Here is an 18,502-nt window from a genome sequence, read left to right as displayed (position 1 = left end):
TTCTTATGGTGGTGGGTATAAAAATAATAGTAAGGTCATACATCACAAGTAAATTAAAATTAATATCATTGGGAATCATATTGAACTGGAATTTCATACACTTTCCTAAGGTTTTTTAATTTTTTTATTCAAAAATTTTAAATCGTAAAAACCATTGATACAATTTCTCTATTTTTTCTTAAACATATTCCATATACATGGCACTACTGCTCTATCTTCTCCATAAAACATGGGGACACTAAACGGGAAAAATATGCATTGAATACCAAAATGATTACTTATCGCCTGACATTCCGGCTAAGAGTCTACAATAAATTTAACCACAATCGAAATGAACTAAATCTTGTTTAAGCCACACTTTTTCACCTGAACAAACACCAAAAAAAAAAAAAACAAGAAATCTGTTTTTTTCATTTGGCAATTTCATTTGTTAAATTTTTTTATTTGATTTTTTTTTCTGGAGTCTGTCCCAAGTACAATGGAAAACGACATGAAAATTTGTGGAAACCTAGAAGAAGACAAACAAAAAACGAAAACATTGGAATAAAATATGTTTTGGGTGAACCGCATACAATTTGCACATGCCACAGAACGCCCACTCATCAAAAGGAATTGGCCAAGAGCACAGGTACCACACAATGGAAGCACCAGGCACTACTATCACCATCCGAGTAAATGTGGAATATTCAGCATTTGAGTTGGATGTAACACCATGGCCATAGACCCAAAGAGATGGTGTAGATGATTTTTAGGAGAAAACATGTGCTAGACAAAAGAAATCCATGCATCTACGGTGGCTAGAGGAAGCGCATTACAGATTGCCCCATTTTGTATGCTCGTATGGCTGGATCCATTTTATTAGAGACGATTGTGATGATGATTACCATGATGGCGGTATCCAGTGAAGATGGCACCCCAAAATCGTATAAAGAACGGCTGAATCTGATTCTTAAATGCCCTCCTCAAAGGGTTTTCCCATTACGGACCTAGGTAGGCGACACAAAATTCAAATTCAAAATCCATTTGATTTTGGGGCAATGGATCTGACAATGCTGAGAAGTTGTCCTGGTTGATTGGCAAGTGGCTGAGGGAGATCTCGGTTCGGGAGCAACGAGCCTGGAATAGAAGTTAGTGCAGAGGTTGATGAGGCACTGCAGCCTGCGTGGGTAATGCTCGGACTAAAGTCCATTCAGAGGTCGTAATGGCGATGAAGGCGTAGCTATGCAGTCCTTTTGTACAAGTCTTAGAAAGTACGGAATTAGGCCGTTTTAATTGAAAATTTAAGTTTTGGACAATCAAATTTCGCAAAAAAAAAAAACAATAAAAAAGAAAAACATATATATAGAAAATTAAAAATTTCATTCTCGCTGGGATTAGTGATGTGCTGTTCTTTTGGGAAAGTTTTGCAAATTACAAGAATTTTTAACTTTTTGTTGACTTTTAATGTAAAAAAATATATTTATACAAAAAGATATGTTACAAATAATAAAATAAAAATGATGTATAAAATAAAAAAAATAATAATAATAGTTTAGGAAAATATTTGATAACGAATTAACCGCTGCACAGTGGTTCCAAATCGCCTTTTTTATATAATTCTGCAACTTTTAAACGGATAAATATATCAAGATAATTTTTTCTTCATGTAAAAGCTCTAAGTTTGCAAATTTGTGGGTCCCTAGTGTATCCACGGACTGACCTTTAGGCGCGGAAAGTTGGTCACCTCGGGGGTATGAACAGTCAATTCCGCAATTTTGAACCGATTTCGATGATTTATTCGTTTCTGGATAGAACTTGTAGAGCTCTACAAAAAGTTGCGTGTGCACGATATGGGCTTCACAAATTTTTGTTTACTTGAAAATTTTTGACAAAACTGGGGTCAGTATTTTGAGCCTGTAAGTTCCGTTTTTGAGTCGATCAGTAATTTATCTACTTAACTGCATTCCCTAAAAAATGTACGAAAAAGAGAATTGTAAAAATTTCGTCTACATTTTATTTCTATAGAAAATGTTGTCAAAAATGTACTTCTATAGAAAAATTTGTCAAAATTTTATTTCTATAGAAATGTTTCTCAAAATTTTATTTCTATAAAAAATTTTGCCAAAATTGTTACTTCTGTAGACATTTTGCCAAAATTTTTATTTCTATAGAAAATTTTGTCAAAATTTTACTTCTATAGAAAATTTTGTCAAAAATTTACTTCTATAGAACATTTGGTCAACATTTTATTTCTATAGATAATTTTGTCCAAATTTTACTTCTGTAGAAAATTTTGTCAAAATTTTATTTCTATTGATTTTTATTTTTAATTTTATTTCTAATGTTCTCAAAATTTTATTTCTATAGAAAAATTTCTCAAAATTTTATTTCTATAGAAAATTTTCTCAAAATTTTATTTCTATAGAAAATTTTCTCAAATTTTTATTTCTATAGAAAATTTTGTCAAAATTTAAATTCTATAGAAAATTTTATTTCGATAGAAAATTTTGTCAAAATTTTACTTCTATAAAAAATTTTGTCAAAAATTTACTACTATAGAAAACTTTGTCAAAATTTTATTTCTATAGAAAATTTTCTCAAAATTTTATTTTTATAGAAAATTTTGTCAAAATTTTATTTCTATAGAAAATTTTCTCAAAATTTTATTTTTATAGAAAATTTTGTCAAAATTTAAATTCTATAGAAAATTTTTGTTTACGCTGAGAATCTTTTTTCCCAACGGAGCTTGTACACTTCAGCCTTTTTCTAAAAACTCGATTTCTTTATAAAAAGAAGTTAAAGACTTGAGTTGGTATATACTGAGCTGTTCAATGTAAGACTGACTTTATTTCAATTTCTTCGCTATCAAATAAGTTACATTCATTTCATTTTACTTTATGATGTGTACCGTTTCTTTTTATGATGGTAAGCAATCCTTTGTATATTCAATTCTTTGTATATTCAAACCATGTCAATCCAAAAACAAATGTTCAATGCAGTAATGCGCGCAAAAAACCAGTATTTTATTCGCATTTCTTTTCGTCTATTGGTTTTGCTCTCATTAGTTCATATATCCCTAGTTATTATTGCGTTTGCATTTGCTTTTGATCGTTGATAACTTTATGTTTTTAATGAGAATAAATGTATGCAAAGACAGTGTAGACAATTCATTTATCACATTTTGATCGTTGATAACTTTATGTTTTTAATGAGAATAAATGTATGCAAAGACAGTGTAGACAATTCATTTAAATACAGAGAATTCAATAGTTACAATAATGAAAAATTAATAAAAAGGCCGCAACATAGTCCCCCCTTGTAAGCTCCTTACAACTTCATAGAGCTACAGCGGCCTAATCGAGGGGTAAAGGACAAAGGCGATGGATACTTCGTTTCAGCAATCCAGATTTAGTTTGAAGTGTCGCTACACGAACTAGTCCGTCAGTCCCACTGTGAATTTCTATGACTCGTCCCAGCAACCAATTGTAAGGAGCAATGTTGTCTTCCGATATAATAGCTAGAGTTCCAATTTCAATATTCTTCGTGGCTTTATTCCACTTCATTCTCTCTTGCATCAATGTAATGTATTCCTTCGACCATCTTCGCCAGAACATTGCTTGAACCGCTTGAATTCGCTTCCATCTATTGTGGTGTGTGACGCTCAATTCTTGGTCATCTATGTCTTCAGATAATGCATTTAGTGGTCGGCCTATCAAAAAATGGCCCGGCGTTAGTGCTTCTAGATCATTGGCATCAGAAGATATCGGACACAGTGGCCTCGAGTTCATTACAGCTTCTATTTGAACTACAACTGTGTTGAGTTCTTCATATGTCAAGGAAGCAGAGTTGCAGTGGCGCACTAATAACTGTTTTGCGATCTTAACAGCACTTTCCCACAAGCCACCGAAATGTGGAGTGCGAGGTGGTATAAAATGAAACTGTACGCTTCTCTTTCCACATTCTTTCTCAATGTCGTCCTTCTCTTGATTGGTGAACATGCTACAACCAATTCTTCGGGATGCACCAACAAAGTTGGTGGCGTTATCGCAATATAGATGTGAGCTTAGTCCACGTCGAGCAAAAAAGCGCTTAAGTGATGCAATAAATGAATCAGTGCTTAGATCCGAAACCACCTCTATATGGCAAGCCTTAGTGAGGAAACAAACAAAAACGGCTATATACGCCTTATATGGCCTTTTACCTCTAATTTTATAATGAACGGTAATAGGACCGGCGAAATCTACCCCGGCATGTTCAAAAGGACGCGAATTTCCCTTTACTCTATTCGAAGGTAAATCCCCCATCATTTGAACTAATGGTTTTGGATTAGCTTTAAAACAACGCATACATTTTCTAACAACCTTTCGTGCAATTTTTCTAATATTGATAATCCAAAACCTTTGTCGTACGAAAGCCGATAATGCGACAGCACCTACATGTAAGTTGAGTCTATGGATGTGGTCGACTAACGAAGTCACTACCTCATGATTCCCGGGCAAAAGAATGGGATGTTTTGTTTCATATGGAAACTCTGACTTTGTTAGTCGTCCACCAACTCTCATTAATTGAATCGTAGAATCATCCATAAACGGATTAAGCCGCTGTATAGTAGCAGATTTAACATTTTTATTTAACCTTAGATTTCTTTTTTCTGCACCGAAGCATACCTCTTGAATATTAAATAAAATATAATTAAGACCTCCAACCAATTCTGGTACAGTTAAATATGATTTAGACTTGCATTTCGACCTCATGCGCCATCGATAAATAAACCCAAACACTCTTTGCAATTTGGGAAAATTATTACAATATTTGCAGGAAGAAACCAGATCAGTTATAGTGTTCCCCACATTACCAACTATCAGACTGAATTCTCCTTTACGTTCCTCCAATTCCTCAATATTACCGTATATCTCTTTTCGAAGCCTTGGCCAATTATCCTCGGGGTCTAATAAAAATTTGGGTCCATTCAACCAGAGTTGAGACGACCCTAGCTCAGACGGATACATCCCACGGGATACAATATCGGCTGGATTCTGTTTCCCGTCTACCTTATACCAATTAGTGACTCGAGATAAACCATGAATTTTAGCGGTTCGATTCGCTATAAAAGTTGACCATCTGGAAGGATGAGAAGCTAGCCATTGAAGGACTAGTGTTGAATCGGTCCAATAATAGGTGTCAGCAACATCTAACTGTATACTTTCCATTACCCGATTCATTACTCTGGCCAATAACAAAGCTCCCTCTAGCTCCAACCGGGGTAGTGATACGGATTTAAGAGGAGCGACACGAGATTTTGCCGTAAGTAACTGCACATGAGCATTTCCATCCCTATCGATGATGCGGGTATATATGACCGCTCCATATGCCCTCATGGAGGCATCCGAGAAGCCATGTAGTTCCAAGGAAACAAAATCATGTTCTGTCCAGAAAGTTCTGGGAAATTTCAGATCTCTCAATAACACAAGTTCATGTCTAAATTTTGCCCACTGAGTCGCCAGCTCCTGGGGCAAAGACTCATCCCAACTCAACTTCAATAGCCATAGTTGTTGTAAGAAGATCTTACCTAAAACTACCACAGGGTTAATTAGACCCAGAGGATCAAAAAGACGTGCAACCTCAGATAGAACTGTTCGCTTTGTACATTTTGTCCCCTTCAAATCGACATATGAAAAACCGAAAACGTCATCTCTGGAATCCCACAAAATACCCAGGGTCTTAGCACAATCTTCGGTTTTTATCGAGAGCGTATCTCGGGTTGAGTTAAATTCCGAACAATTCGATCTCCATTTATGCAGTTCGAATTCACCATAATTGAGTATTTTCAACACTTCCAATTTCAGGCGACGCAACTCATCTTTGGAATTAGCCCCAGCTAACATATCATCCATATAAAAGTTATTATGAATAGCTCTACTTCCGAGCTCATACGTTTCGGAATACATGTCGGCCAAATATTTCATGCATCGGACGGATAGAAATGGAGCACAACTAGTACCATAAGTAACGGTCTTTAATTTCAAAACTCTAACAGTTTCCGCCTTGTTAGAACGCCATAATATGCACTGGTAGAGACAATCGTCGTCATGAACTCGAATTTGTCTGAACATTTTTGCAATATCTGCCGTTAAGGCATATCTATAAGAACGAAAACGTAGTAAGATATCAAACAAGTCAGGTTGCAAACGAGAACCAACGAGCAGCTGATCATTCAGCGAGAAACCGTTATCCGTCTTACAAGAGGCATCAAATACAACGCGTAATTTAGTAGTTGTACTATCAAGCCGAATAACAGGATGATGTGGCATAAAATACCTCACAGACCCTATATCGCAATTTACATTTATAACTTCCAAATGACCCATTGACTTATATTCCTCAATGAATTTAATATATTCATCTTGTAGAACAGGGTTGCCATACAGTTTTCGTTCCAAATTTAGAAACCTTTTCAGGGCGATATTGTAGGAACTACCGAGTGTGCAATGTTCACTCCGAAAAGGCAACCGAACAATGAACCGACCACTATCCGAGCGTGTGACAGTAGCAGTAAAAATATTTTCACATCTCTGTTCGTCGGGTGTTAGTGAATGTTCGGTGCCCAGGGCAACATCTTCACATTTCCAAAATCGTTCTACTAAATCCTTAAGCTTGCATTCATTGTCATATTTCGAATTGGAAGCCACAATCAACGAGTTCATTGATTGGCCACTGCACTCCCCAACAACTATCCAGTAATGTTGGAAATTTTGATTACTTTTGACTACTCGTTACTACTCGTTACTTTTGAATTGAGTACTCGTTACTACTCGTTACTTTAATAAAAAATTCAAAAAAGACCATTTGTATAATTTTTAATAATATTTTCTTTCCCAACAGTTAATAATATATAATAATAATAATATATTTGGTGCTTTTTGCATTTCGGGAGTTGGCATCACTGATAAACGGCGTAACAACTTTGAAAGGCGTCAATTTTTGTTTGACCGCCTTTTGCAGGTTCGAATTTTTTTATTTGATAGTATTTGTTTTGTTTACTTACATGTATTATGTATGTGTATTTATTTTATATGTATGAGTAAAATGAGTATTTTCTCAGAGTATTTTATTTCAAATTGCCTGCATATTAATGAATAATTTTAAATGGCTTAAATATAAATATCAAATTAAAAATATCTGGATGTGGAACAACTTTTCAGAGCGGAAAGAACATCATTGAATTGATCATCATCGTCTTTGTTTTTAAAGCGAATTTTTAACCTTCCCTTGATACCAAATCCTTTATCCTTCGATTTTGGTTCATTTATGGCGAAACTTAGAAACTATTGACAAATTTCTAAATCTGAACGGATATATGAACTAAGGATGCATCCTCCATCCTGCATAAATCCTAAATGTGGTACCTTGAAAGCGGTAACATTTAAACATCCCATTTTATTTGCATTTATCCCATTTTATTTGCTGATCTATGTTATGGAACCATTCGACGAACCATTCCCTTCATTTCGATCACAATTTGATGGCTACGACTCGAATTTTGTGGTTTTCAAAACATCTTTATGCCGCGTAGAAATATAAAAATACGGAAATTGTTTGGAAATTATTTGAAATTATATTATTTGGTAAGTTAAAATGGAATGAAAAGTTAAAGAATTCTCTAAACGCATATTTATTTGCAGAAAACTAATATCTTTGGATGACACATTTTTGGAAGCATTCAGAAGCTGATCGATGAAAAAATATGGTGTCTCATCGACAAGTGAAATTTTCCACAAATCTTTCAAAGTGCAACCAATGGATGGATAATCTATCCTTTTCCATAACTACACCTAGAAAACAAATTCGTTGCCTCAACCGAATTATTTGCCAGCTGTTTTGGGATAATTATTTTATTATTATTCAGCTGTTTTGGGAATCCTAGTCGAACGAAAGCATTCGTTTCGGATATGAGAAATTGGTTGTTATTTACATGGTTTGTTGGTGCAACCTCCCACGATGTTATTTATTGTTACCCTGACCAATTGTTAGATATACTTACCAAATTCCAATTTTAAATGAAAAGGGCAGATTATATTGAGACAATATAATTCAATTTTCATATATTATGCATGTACGTACATATTACAGTTTTTATAAATATAAAATTATAATTCATAGACTTATACTTACCAGAAATGTCCTCCTTAAGTCTCTAGATATAAATACAGATCTCTGAAGTAGTTCTAGAATTTTATGTGCTTAATACAATAAAAGTATTTGTGTTGGTTGGTGTATGAAGCCTGCAAACTTTATGGAAACTTTTGTAATATTCCTTTTTTATAAATCGGTGCGATACTTACCTTAAGCCAAATTCTATTCTATGGGATAAACTATTCAATTTATTGCGGACTATTATTAAGTACATTTAGTGACGCTGTTCCCCGTTTTGCAAATTGTGTAGCGTCATATCATCTAACATGTCGATGTTGATATTAATAGTTATTTGTTTGCAACAACTGCCTTAAGCGCGTCCCATAATTTGACTAAAATTCTATTAGTTTACTCAACTTTTGGTTGTACCAACCATTTGTTGATTCCCATGCTGGTGGTTAGCTCAACAATTTTATACGACATAAAACCAAATTTATCGGCATTGGTTATCGTAACCAATTGAATGGTTATGGGAATTTATATTTGATCCTGTGAACTTGTTTATGGTCGTGTTGGATATATAATGGTTAAAATAATAAAAACATTGTTCTTGTAGCAAAAAATAACTGCCTGTTCATGAAACTCAAAATCGTCCCGCGACGAATCGTTCGTCTGGAGTGAAACTAAAATAACTTTATATATATTTGCTACAAATCCTCCAACTTTGCCATGGACTCATCCTTTATGATTTACTATCGACCACCGAAACAATTGTGATTCAAACTCTAGTTCTCGAGATATCAACGAGTGATTTTTGACGTTTCGTTCGTCTCGAGGCGAACGAAAATTGCAGTAAGTTCTGTAATGATCGAATATTATAAATATTCCCTAATTGTTTGAAAAACAGTTGAATTTTAGCATTTTTCAAACGTTTGTGTTTATTGGGATTGTATTGTAGATATTGAGTACTCATTTAACTGTAACGAGTACTCAAAAGATTAGTCAGTAACGAGTACTTGCAATCAAATACTCGTTACTTTCCCAACACTACTATCCAGCCCAATAAAGACTTTTGAAGGAGCGGAAGATTTTCAGCCAATCTAATCTGGCCTACAGACAATAACTTGAAAAACAGTCCAATTCCTACTAATATTTCTATTTTACGATTTTTATTGAAAAAGGGATCGGCAAGTTTGATGTTCCTTGGTAAATTCCATGAACTGATATCAACTAAACTATTTCCAGAGTAATTCGTTATTTCTGGAATTACGTGCATTTCCAAATTACAAGTGAACTCTGAAGTCCTAGATTTTATTTGCGTAGAGACCTTTTTACTGATTTCACTGCTCAAATTTCCTATACCACTTATTTTGGCAAACGACTCAATGCATGGTAGTCCTAATCGATCTGCAAGGCCCGCAGTTATAAAATTCAATTGGCTCCCAGAATCTAAAACGCATCTGGTTTCATGAAAACCTCCAGAAGCGTCTTTGACCAAAACCAAAGCGGTGGCCAAAAAGTTCGCAGTAGACACTTGTAACATGGAACTGTATAAAGCTGCATTATTACTACCTTTGCCAACCTCTCCCCTATTATCGACCGGAGTTCTAGGAACTGATACCTTGGAATTTTCTCTGTGCAGCATAGTGTGATGCGGCTTTGAACACTTTTCGCATTTTTCAGCCTTGCAATCACGAACTGGGTGCCTATGGCATAGGCACAAAATACACAGAGAATATTTTTTGGCTTCAAAATATTTCTGACTCGGTGATAGGTTCAGAAATACGGGACATTGCATAATTGAATGGCCTTTACTACAACTTGGACACATAGTATCAGAAACACTCATTGAGGCAGTCAAAACCTTGGCTCTAACCTTTCGTCCATTCCGTCTGTCATCGTTACGCTTAAATGAATTCTCCACCACTCTTCCGGAATTTACCTCACTATTTTCCAAAGACAAACATCTAGACGTGAGGAATGCCTCAAGACGGCCCCATGAAGGCAATTCCCCCACGTTCGTATATTCATGCCATTTCATTAGGGTATCTTCATCAAGTTTCAGTCGAGCTAAATAAAATATCATTACCTCCTTTAACTCCTCGACGGAGCCTAAGCTTTCTAGCGAGTGTAAATGAGAATTTATTACATCTATTAAACGACGGAGAGATTCAGAAGATGGCCGAGAGATACGTTCTAATTCAAACAATTCTTTAACATGAGATTGAAATATAACCGACTTATTTTCGAATCTCTTTTTTAGTAAATTCATGGCCTTGGAATAATTTGCTCCAGTAAGTTCTAAGAACTCAATCGTTCCTAATGGAACAGAACCCAGGCACGACCTAAGGTGGACGAATTTTGATAAATCATCTAAGTCGGTATCTGAATCGACTATCGAATTGAACGTGTTGAACCAATTGGTCCATTCAGTGTATTTTCCTGAAAATACCGGTAATTTAAGTTTAGGAAGATTTGACGATGGCTTGGTAACTGAACCCGACGAGTTTAGTGTTTGGTTAAATACCGATGACTCCTGAGTGCCTGAACTTTTTTGCTTTTGTGATATAGTCGATAAAATTTTAGATTTTATTTCGCAATACAGGTCTTCAAAGCGCTGTCGCTTATCGAACTCACTTTCGTCACCCGTTTCCTGTTCAATTGATGCCTGGATATTACATAATTGAGTAAAGACGGATTCTATCAACCCTAGGCGTGTCTCTAGTTCCGACACTGTCATAGACGCATTATTTTTAAAAACATAAGTTCTGTTGCGACTTAAAGAATTAAATAAACTATCTCGCGATTTAGAAAGTTCTTTTGAACTTTTGACCATTTTTAACAATTATATTATGCGAATTCGATACAAATGTAAATTTCCTTTTTCGGCTATAGATCGGAGCACTTGACAGCTATTACACAACTCTAGACTCTTTTGCCGACGGCAATTACTCACTGCATATAATGGTTATGAAACGGCAGTCAGCAGCAACAACCTCAATGGTTCGATTAATATGATGATGGGCAACAACGAGCAGAGTGGCTAATATTATAGCGAGTTTTTTCCGGATCGAATTTATTTTTTTTTTTTTTTTTAATTAATTATTGATTATTAGGTTTAAACGTAATAGTCCCTGCTCGGGCGCCAATGTTTACGCTGAGAATCTTTTTTCCTAACGGAGCTTGTACACTTCAGCCTTTTTCTAAAAACTCGATTTCTTTATAAAAAGAAGTTAAAGACTTGAGTTGGTATATACTGAGCTGTTCAATGTAAGACTGACTTTATTTCAATTTCTTCGCTATCAAATAAGTTACATTCATTTCATTTTACTTTATGATGTGTACCGTTTCTTTTTATGATGGTAAGCAATCCTTTGTATATTCAATTCTTTGTATATTCAAACCATGTCAATCCAAAAACAAATGTTCAATGCAGTAATGCGCGCAAAAAACCAGTTTTTATTCGCATTTCTTTTCGTCTATTGGTTTTGCTCTCATTAGTTCATATATCCCTAGTTATTATTGCGTTTGCATTTGCTTTTGATCGTTGATAACTTTATGTTTTTAATGAGAATAAATGTATGCAAAGACAGTGTAGACAATTCATTTAAATACAGAGAATTCAATAGTTACAATAATGAAAAATTAATAAAAAGGCCGCAACAATTTTATTTCTATAGAAAATTTTATTTCTATAGAAAATTTTGTCAAAATTTTACTTCTATAAAAAATTTTGTCAAAAATTTACTTCTATAGAAAACTTTGTCAAAATTTTATTTCTATAGAAAATTTTGTCCAAATTTTACTTCTGTAGAAAATTTTGTCAAAATTTTATTTCTACTGATTTTTTTTTTTGGAAATTTTATTTCTATAGAAAATTTTCTCAAAATTTTTTTTTCTATAGAAAATTTTCCCAAAATTTTATTTTTGTAGAAAATTTTGTCAAAATTTAAATTCTATAGAAAATTTTATTTCTATAGAAAATTTTGTCAAAATTTTACTTCTATAAAAAATTTTGTCAAAAATTTACTTCTATAGAAAACTTTGTCAAAATTTCATTTCTATAGAAAATTTTCTCAAAATTTTATTTTTATAGAAAATTTTGTCAAAATTTTATTTTTATAGAAAATTTTTTCAAAATTTTATTTCTATAGAAAATTTTGTTTCTATAGAAAATTTTGGCAAAATTTTACTTCTATAAAAATTTTGTCAAAAATGTACTTCTATAGAGAACTTTATCAAAATTTTATTTCTATAGAAAATTTTGTCCAAATTTTATTTCTGTAGAAAATTTTGTCAAAATTTTATTTCTATTGATTTTTTTTGGAAATTTTATTTCTATAGAAAATTTTCTCAAAATTTTATTTCTAAAGAAAATTTTCTTAAAATTTTATTTCTATAGAAAATTTTCTCAAATTTTTATTTCTATAGAAAATTTTCTCAAAATGTTATTTCTATAGAAAAATTTCCCAAAACCTTTATTCTATCGAAAATTTTGTCAAAATTGTACTCCTATAAAAAATTTTGTCAAAAATTTACTTCTGTAGAAAATTTTGTAAAAATTTTATTTCTATTGATTTTTTTTCTATAGAAAATGTTCTCAAAATTTTATTTCTAAAGAAAATGTTCTTAAAATTTTATTTCTATAGAAAATTTTCTCAACTTTTTATTTCTATAGAAAATTTTCTCAAAATGTTAATTCTATAGAAAATTTTCCCAAAACCTTTATTTCTATAGAAAATTTTGTCTTCTGTAGAAAATTTTGTAAAAATTTTATTTTTATTGATTTTTTTTTTAATTTTATTTATAAGAAAATGTTCTCAAAATTTTATTTCTATAGAAAATTTTATCCAAATTTTATTTCTGTAGAAAATTTTGTCAACATTTTATTTCTATTGATTTTTTTGAAATTTTTATTTCCATGGAAAATGTTCTCAACATTTTATTTCTATAGAAAATTTTCTCAAAATTTTATTTCTATAGAAAATTTTGTCAAAATTTTACTTCTATAAAAATTTTTTTCAAAAACTTACTCCTATAAAAAATGTTGTCAAAAATTTACTTCTACAGAAAACTTTGTCAAAATTTTATTTCTATTGATTTTTTTGTTTTTTTTTTTTAATTTTATTTCTAAGAAAATGTTCTCAAAATTTTATTTCTATAGAAAATTTTCTCAAGATTTTATTTCTATAGAAAATGTTCTCAAAATTTTATTTCTATAGAAAATGCTCTCAAAATTTTATTTCTATAGAAAATTTGTCAAAATTTTACTTCTATCAAAAAATTTGTCAAAATTTTACTTCTATGAAAAATTATGTCAAAAATTTAAAATTTAGACAAAATTTTCTATACCAATAAAATTTGACAAAATTTTCTATAGAAATAAAATTTTGACAAAATTTTCTATAGAAATAAAATCTTGACAAAATTTTCTATAATAATAAAATTTTGACAAAATATTCTATAGTAATAAAATTTTGACAAAACTTTCTATAGAAATAAAATTTTGGTATATTATTTTTAGGGATTGACTATATATAACTATAGACCGATGGACCAATTTTGGCATGGTTGGTAGCGGACATATACTAGTGCAATGTACCAAATTTCACCACGTACCAAAATGCAACCGGGTCGGATGAATTTTGCTCACCCATGAGGCTCCGGAGGTCAAATCTGGGAATCGGTTTATATGAGGACTATATATAATTGTGGACCGATATGGACCAATTCCTGCAAGGTTGTTAGAGATCATATACTAACACCACATATCAAATTTCAACCGAATCGGATGAATTTTGCTCATCCATGAGGCTCCGGAGGTCAAATCTGGGGATCGGTTTATATGAGGGCTATATATAATTGTAGACCAAAGTTTGCATGGTTAGTACACACAAAAAAATATTTTTCTGATTCAATCACGAAATTAATTGATCCAATTAATTTTTTAATTGAAATGTCTTCAATCACGAAAATTATAGTATCAATCACAGTTTTAATTGGGCATAGAAAAAATCCTTGATTAAAAAATTAATTGATGTCATTAGCAACTTTCAATAAATTTTTTAATTGATTCAATTAAAAATTTAATTGATTTTGAATGCAAACCCCAATTAATTTTTTATTTAAAAAGGCAACTATTTTCAACCACTTTCTGAATTGGCTTAGAATTTTTATTTTAATTAAGAAATGTTCATCACTTTTTTTTAACTGACTTCGTCTTCTGAATTTGATTAAAAAGTTAATTCTATCAATTAATTTTTTAATTAAAAATTTTAAAATTTTCAATCATTGACTTAATTAACCTAATGTTTCTACCTTGATTAAAAAGTTAATTGTATCAATTAATTTATTAATTGAAAAAACATTCAACTTCAATTAAGTTTTTAATTGGAAATATTCTGGTGATATTTTTTTCTGTGTAGGGACCATATACTAACGCCATTTACCAAATTTCAGCCGGATCGGATGAAATTTGTTTCTCTTAGAGCCTCCGCAAGCCAAATCGGGGGATCGGTTTATATGGGGGCTATATATAATTATGGACCGATGTGGACCAATTTTCGCACAGTTGTTAGAGACCATATACTTACATAATGTATCAAATTTCAGCCGGATCGGATGAAATTTGCTTCTCTTAGAGGCTCCGCAAGTCAAGTCTGGAGATCTGTTTTTATGGGAGCTATATATGACTATGCACCGGTTTTAGCATGGTTATGAGAGACCATATACTAACACCATGTACCAAATTTCAAGCGGATCGGATGAATTTTGCTCCTCCAAGAGGCTCCGCAAGCCAAATCTGAGCGTCAGTTTATATGGGGGCTATACGTAAAAGTGGTCCGATATGGTCCATTTGCAATACCATCCGACCTACATCAGTAACAACTACTTGTGCCTAGTTTCAAGTCGATAGCTTGTTTCGTTCGGAAGTTAGCGTGATTTTAACAGACGGACGGACGGACAGACGGACATGCTTAGATCGACTCAGAATTTTACCACCAACCAGAATCGATATACTTTATGGGGACTTAGAGCAATATTTCGATGTGTTACAAACACTAACAAAAAAAAAGTTTACTAGGATCCAAAGATTTTGACCTTCCCTTAAGGATTTTGGTATTGATTCCGAGCTAAAGATGCGGCTTCTTTAAAATAAAGAAATTTTTTAGCGACCTGCCTGGCTTTAAATCTAGGTCCAATAAAATTAAAATTAGGATACAGATCTTATTTATCAAATTTTCATTCTCTTTTCACGGTTTATTAATAAAGGTACTCATGTACAAACATATGCCAGTTTAAAAATCCAAATTACAAAGGATACATCAAAGTAAAAATGTTTTCCGAATTCAAAAAAAAAAAAAAAAAAAAAACTTTAAGACAAAGACGCTAATTCCTCAAAAGAAGTTATAGCCTATATTTGAAGTGTTTTTATGTTAAATCTAAAGATTCAATATTTCAGTCAATATAAGGACAATTTCTTTCAACCAAAAATGTGATTCTTTACTTTAAGGAAAATTAGCCTTAGTTCAAAGACATGCGACTTTAACGGAGGGACGAAAATTTACAAAATTTTTGTACTAAATTTAATGAAAAAAAAATTTTTGAAGCAAAGATTATAAACTTTATTTTAATTAAAATTTCATTATTTTAAAGAAATTTGCCCTTAATATTTTGTAAATTTCACATCCTAAAATTTAGGTTGCGTAATCTTTAATATCACGTAAATATTTTTTTCAGTGAACGGAATGACAAAGTTAATATACCCCCCCCCCCCCCCCCATCCTATGGTGGTGGGTATACAAATATTTGTGCTCTACCTTGTGAAGCAGGGTTTCAAATATCAATAATGATTTATTCCATTACCTTAAAATCTCACCTAAATGATGTTCTCTTGGCTTAAATGTCAGTAACCAAAGAAAATCACATAAATCCTTTATCCTAAGGTCAAAAATGCCTATGATCCTCTATAACCGTATAGTGAAATATCAAGCTGTTAGCATCAAGAGGTAATTTTCTAATGCCTTAAACATCATTTCGGCAGCATAAGAAATCAAATCGCAAGGAACCTGATCAAAAAGGAAACTCTCTAGGGTTAAAGACGTAAAGAAATATGCCATAAAATAAATTTGAAGAAAATATAAAAAAAATTTAAAATGCAGACAGCCGCATCAAAATCGCAGCATGTAAATTATGTGCGTTCCTTATGGCATTGAATATTAATTGCATTAGTATGCAGTTTTTTTCCCTTGACTTGGCCGGGTTGTTTTTCAAAATGCCTGCTGGATTTCAGTCAGAAGTTAAATATATTTTGAGTTTTTGGTTGGTAGTGGAGAAAAAATTCTAATACACAAAAAAAGGAAACATTTATTTATTTTTTCATAAAATTCACACAAAATCTAGTGAAGGCAAATGTACAGCAGCTGTTTTGAAAACTCTTTGGACACATAGAAATATTTACATCTTGGCCTTTACTCCATTATGCCACAATGTATTGGCAGCACGCATGCGCTTATTTAACCCATTCAGCCGGGAAATTGTATCATGCCGGTCTATGTGTCGCCTTTTTGCATAAAACCCTCTGTCTCTCTTTCTCTTTCTTTCTCCCCAATAACCAGATACACTTTGGACCAACAACAAATGCTTGTGGTCAATCATTTAGGCTGGATTTCTAAAGGCAAAGTTTGGAGACCAACGATGCAGCAGTCCAGTTCTATGGTCAATAGATGGTTAGCAAAGACAGACGTACAGTCAGACAGACGGAATTTATGCTATTGTATGAATGCATAAACAATGATTTGACTTAGCCAAAGAGAAAAATTCAACCACCAGCCGCTAAACAACTGGGTTATGCTTCTTATCGGCTTAAAAGAAATTTGATTTTTTTCAAATGGGTCTAACGAAGATATTGGTCAAGTTGGTATCAGAGATGGGCACGTGACCACAATTGCCACTTGGCAAAAATTTTATTTCTATAGGAAATTTTGTCAACATATTATTTCTATAGACAATTTTGTTAAAATTTTATTTCTATAGAAAATTTTGTCAAAATTTTATTTCTATAGAAAATTTTGTCAAAATTTTATTTCTATAGAAAATTTTGTTAAAATGTTATTTCTATTGAAAATGTTGTCAAAATTTAATTTCTATAGAAAATTTTGGCAAAATTTTATTTCTATAAAAAATTTTTTGTCAAAATGTTACTCCTTAGAAAATTTTGTTAAAATTTTATTTCTATAGAAAATTTTGTCAAAATTTTATTTCTATAAAAATTTTGTCAAAATTTTATTTCTATGGAAAATGTTGTCAAAATTTTATTTCTATAGAAAATTTTGTCAAAATTTTATTTCTATAGAAAATTTTGTCAAAATTTTATTTCTATAGAAAATTTTGACAAAATTTTGTCAAAATTTTATTTCTATAAAAAATTTTGTCAAAAATTTATTTCTATAAAAAATTTTGTCAAAATTTTATTTCTATAGAAAATGTTGTCAAAATTTTATTTCTATAGAAAATTTTGACAAAATTTTATTTCTACAGAAAATTTTGACAAAATTTTATTTCTATAGAAAATTTTGTCAAAAATTTATTTCTGTAGAAAATTTTGTCAAAAATTTATTTCTGTAGAAAATTTTGTCAAAATTTTATTTCTATAGAAATTTTTGTTGAAATTTTATTTCTATAGAAAATTTTGTCAAAAATTCATTTCAGTAGAAAATTTTGTCAAAATTTTATTTCTATTTTAAATGTTGTCAAAATTTTATTTATAGAAAAAATTCGGTCAACATTTTTATACCCTGCGACACTGTGGAACAGGGTATTATAAGTTAGTGCATATGTTTGTAACACCCAGAAGAAGATGAGATAGACACATGGTGTCTTTGGCAATAATGCTCAGGGTGGGTCCCTGAGTCGATATAACCATGTCCGTCTGTCTGTGAACACATTTTTGTGATCAAAGTCTAGGTCGCAATTTAAGCTCAATCGCCTTTAAATTTGGCACATGTTCCTAATTTGGGTCAGAATAGAACTCTATTGATTTTGGAAGAAATCGGTTCAGATTTAGATATAGCTCCCATATATATCTTTCGCCCGATATGCACTAATATGGACCCAGCAGCCAAAGTTTTATACCAATTTGCTTGAAATTTTGTACAAACATAACACTTAGTCGTATAGTCCAGTGTGCAAAATTTGATTGAAATCGGTTCAGATTTAGATATAGCTCCCATATATATCTTTCGCCCGATATGGACTAATGCGGTCACAGAAGCCAGAGTTTTACCCCAATTTGGTTGAAATTTTGCACAGGGACTACCATTAGCATTGTAGCTATGCGTGCCAAATTTCAAATTTGAAATCGGTTCAGATTTAGATATATCTCCCATAT

General features: G+C 31.9%; 2 protein-coding genes and 1 long non-coding RNA gene across 3 annotated transcripts; 1 reads left to right on the top strand and 2 right to left on the bottom strand.

Moving 5' to 3' along the window:
- Positions 1-3,332: 3,332 nt before the first annotated feature.
- On the bottom strand, positions 3,333-6,683 carry LOC142235943 (uncharacterized). The gene has a single exon (XM_075307196.1). It carries the CDS (start codon positions 6,681-6,683, stop codon positions 3,333-3,335), a length of 3,351 nt encoding a protein of 1,116 aa, XP_075163311.1.
- Positions 6,684-7,077: 394 nt separating this feature from the next.
- On the top strand, positions 7,078-8,279 carry LOC142233892 (uncharacterized). Its single transcript, XR_012721508.1, has 2 exons — positions 7,078-7,604; positions 7,662-8,279. It is a non-coding gene; the product is annotated as an uncharacterized LOC142233892 (long non-coding RNA).
- Positions 8,280-9,145: 866 nt separating this feature from the next.
- On the bottom strand, positions 9,146-10,852 carry LOC142235942 (uncharacterized). The gene has a single exon (XM_075307195.1). It carries the CDS (start codon positions 10,850-10,852, stop codon positions 9,146-9,148), a length of 1,707 nt encoding a protein of 568 aa, XP_075163310.1.
- Between the last annotated feature and the right edge of the window lie 7,650 nt (positions 10,853-18,502).

Source organism: Haematobia irritans, chromosome 4 (genome assembly GCF_050003625.1).
Source record: "Haematobia irritans isolate KBUSLIRL chromosome 4, ASM5000362v1, whole genome shotgun sequence".
Taxonomy (NCBI): domain Eukaryota; kingdom Metazoa; phylum Arthropoda; class Insecta; order Diptera; family Muscidae; genus Haematobia; species Haematobia irritans.
Note: the sequence above shows the minus strand (reverse complement) of the source record. Positions and strands in the feature narration are given on the sequence as shown.

Coding starts and splice junctions, on each gene's coding strand:
- LOC142235943 (XM_075307196.1), bottom strand. CDS start 6,683: ATGAACTCGTTGATTGTGGCTTCCAATTCGAAATATGACAATGAATGC.
- LOC142235942 (XM_075307195.1), bottom strand. CDS start 10,852: ATGACAGTGTCGGAACTAGAGACACGCCTAGGGTTGATAGAATCCGTC.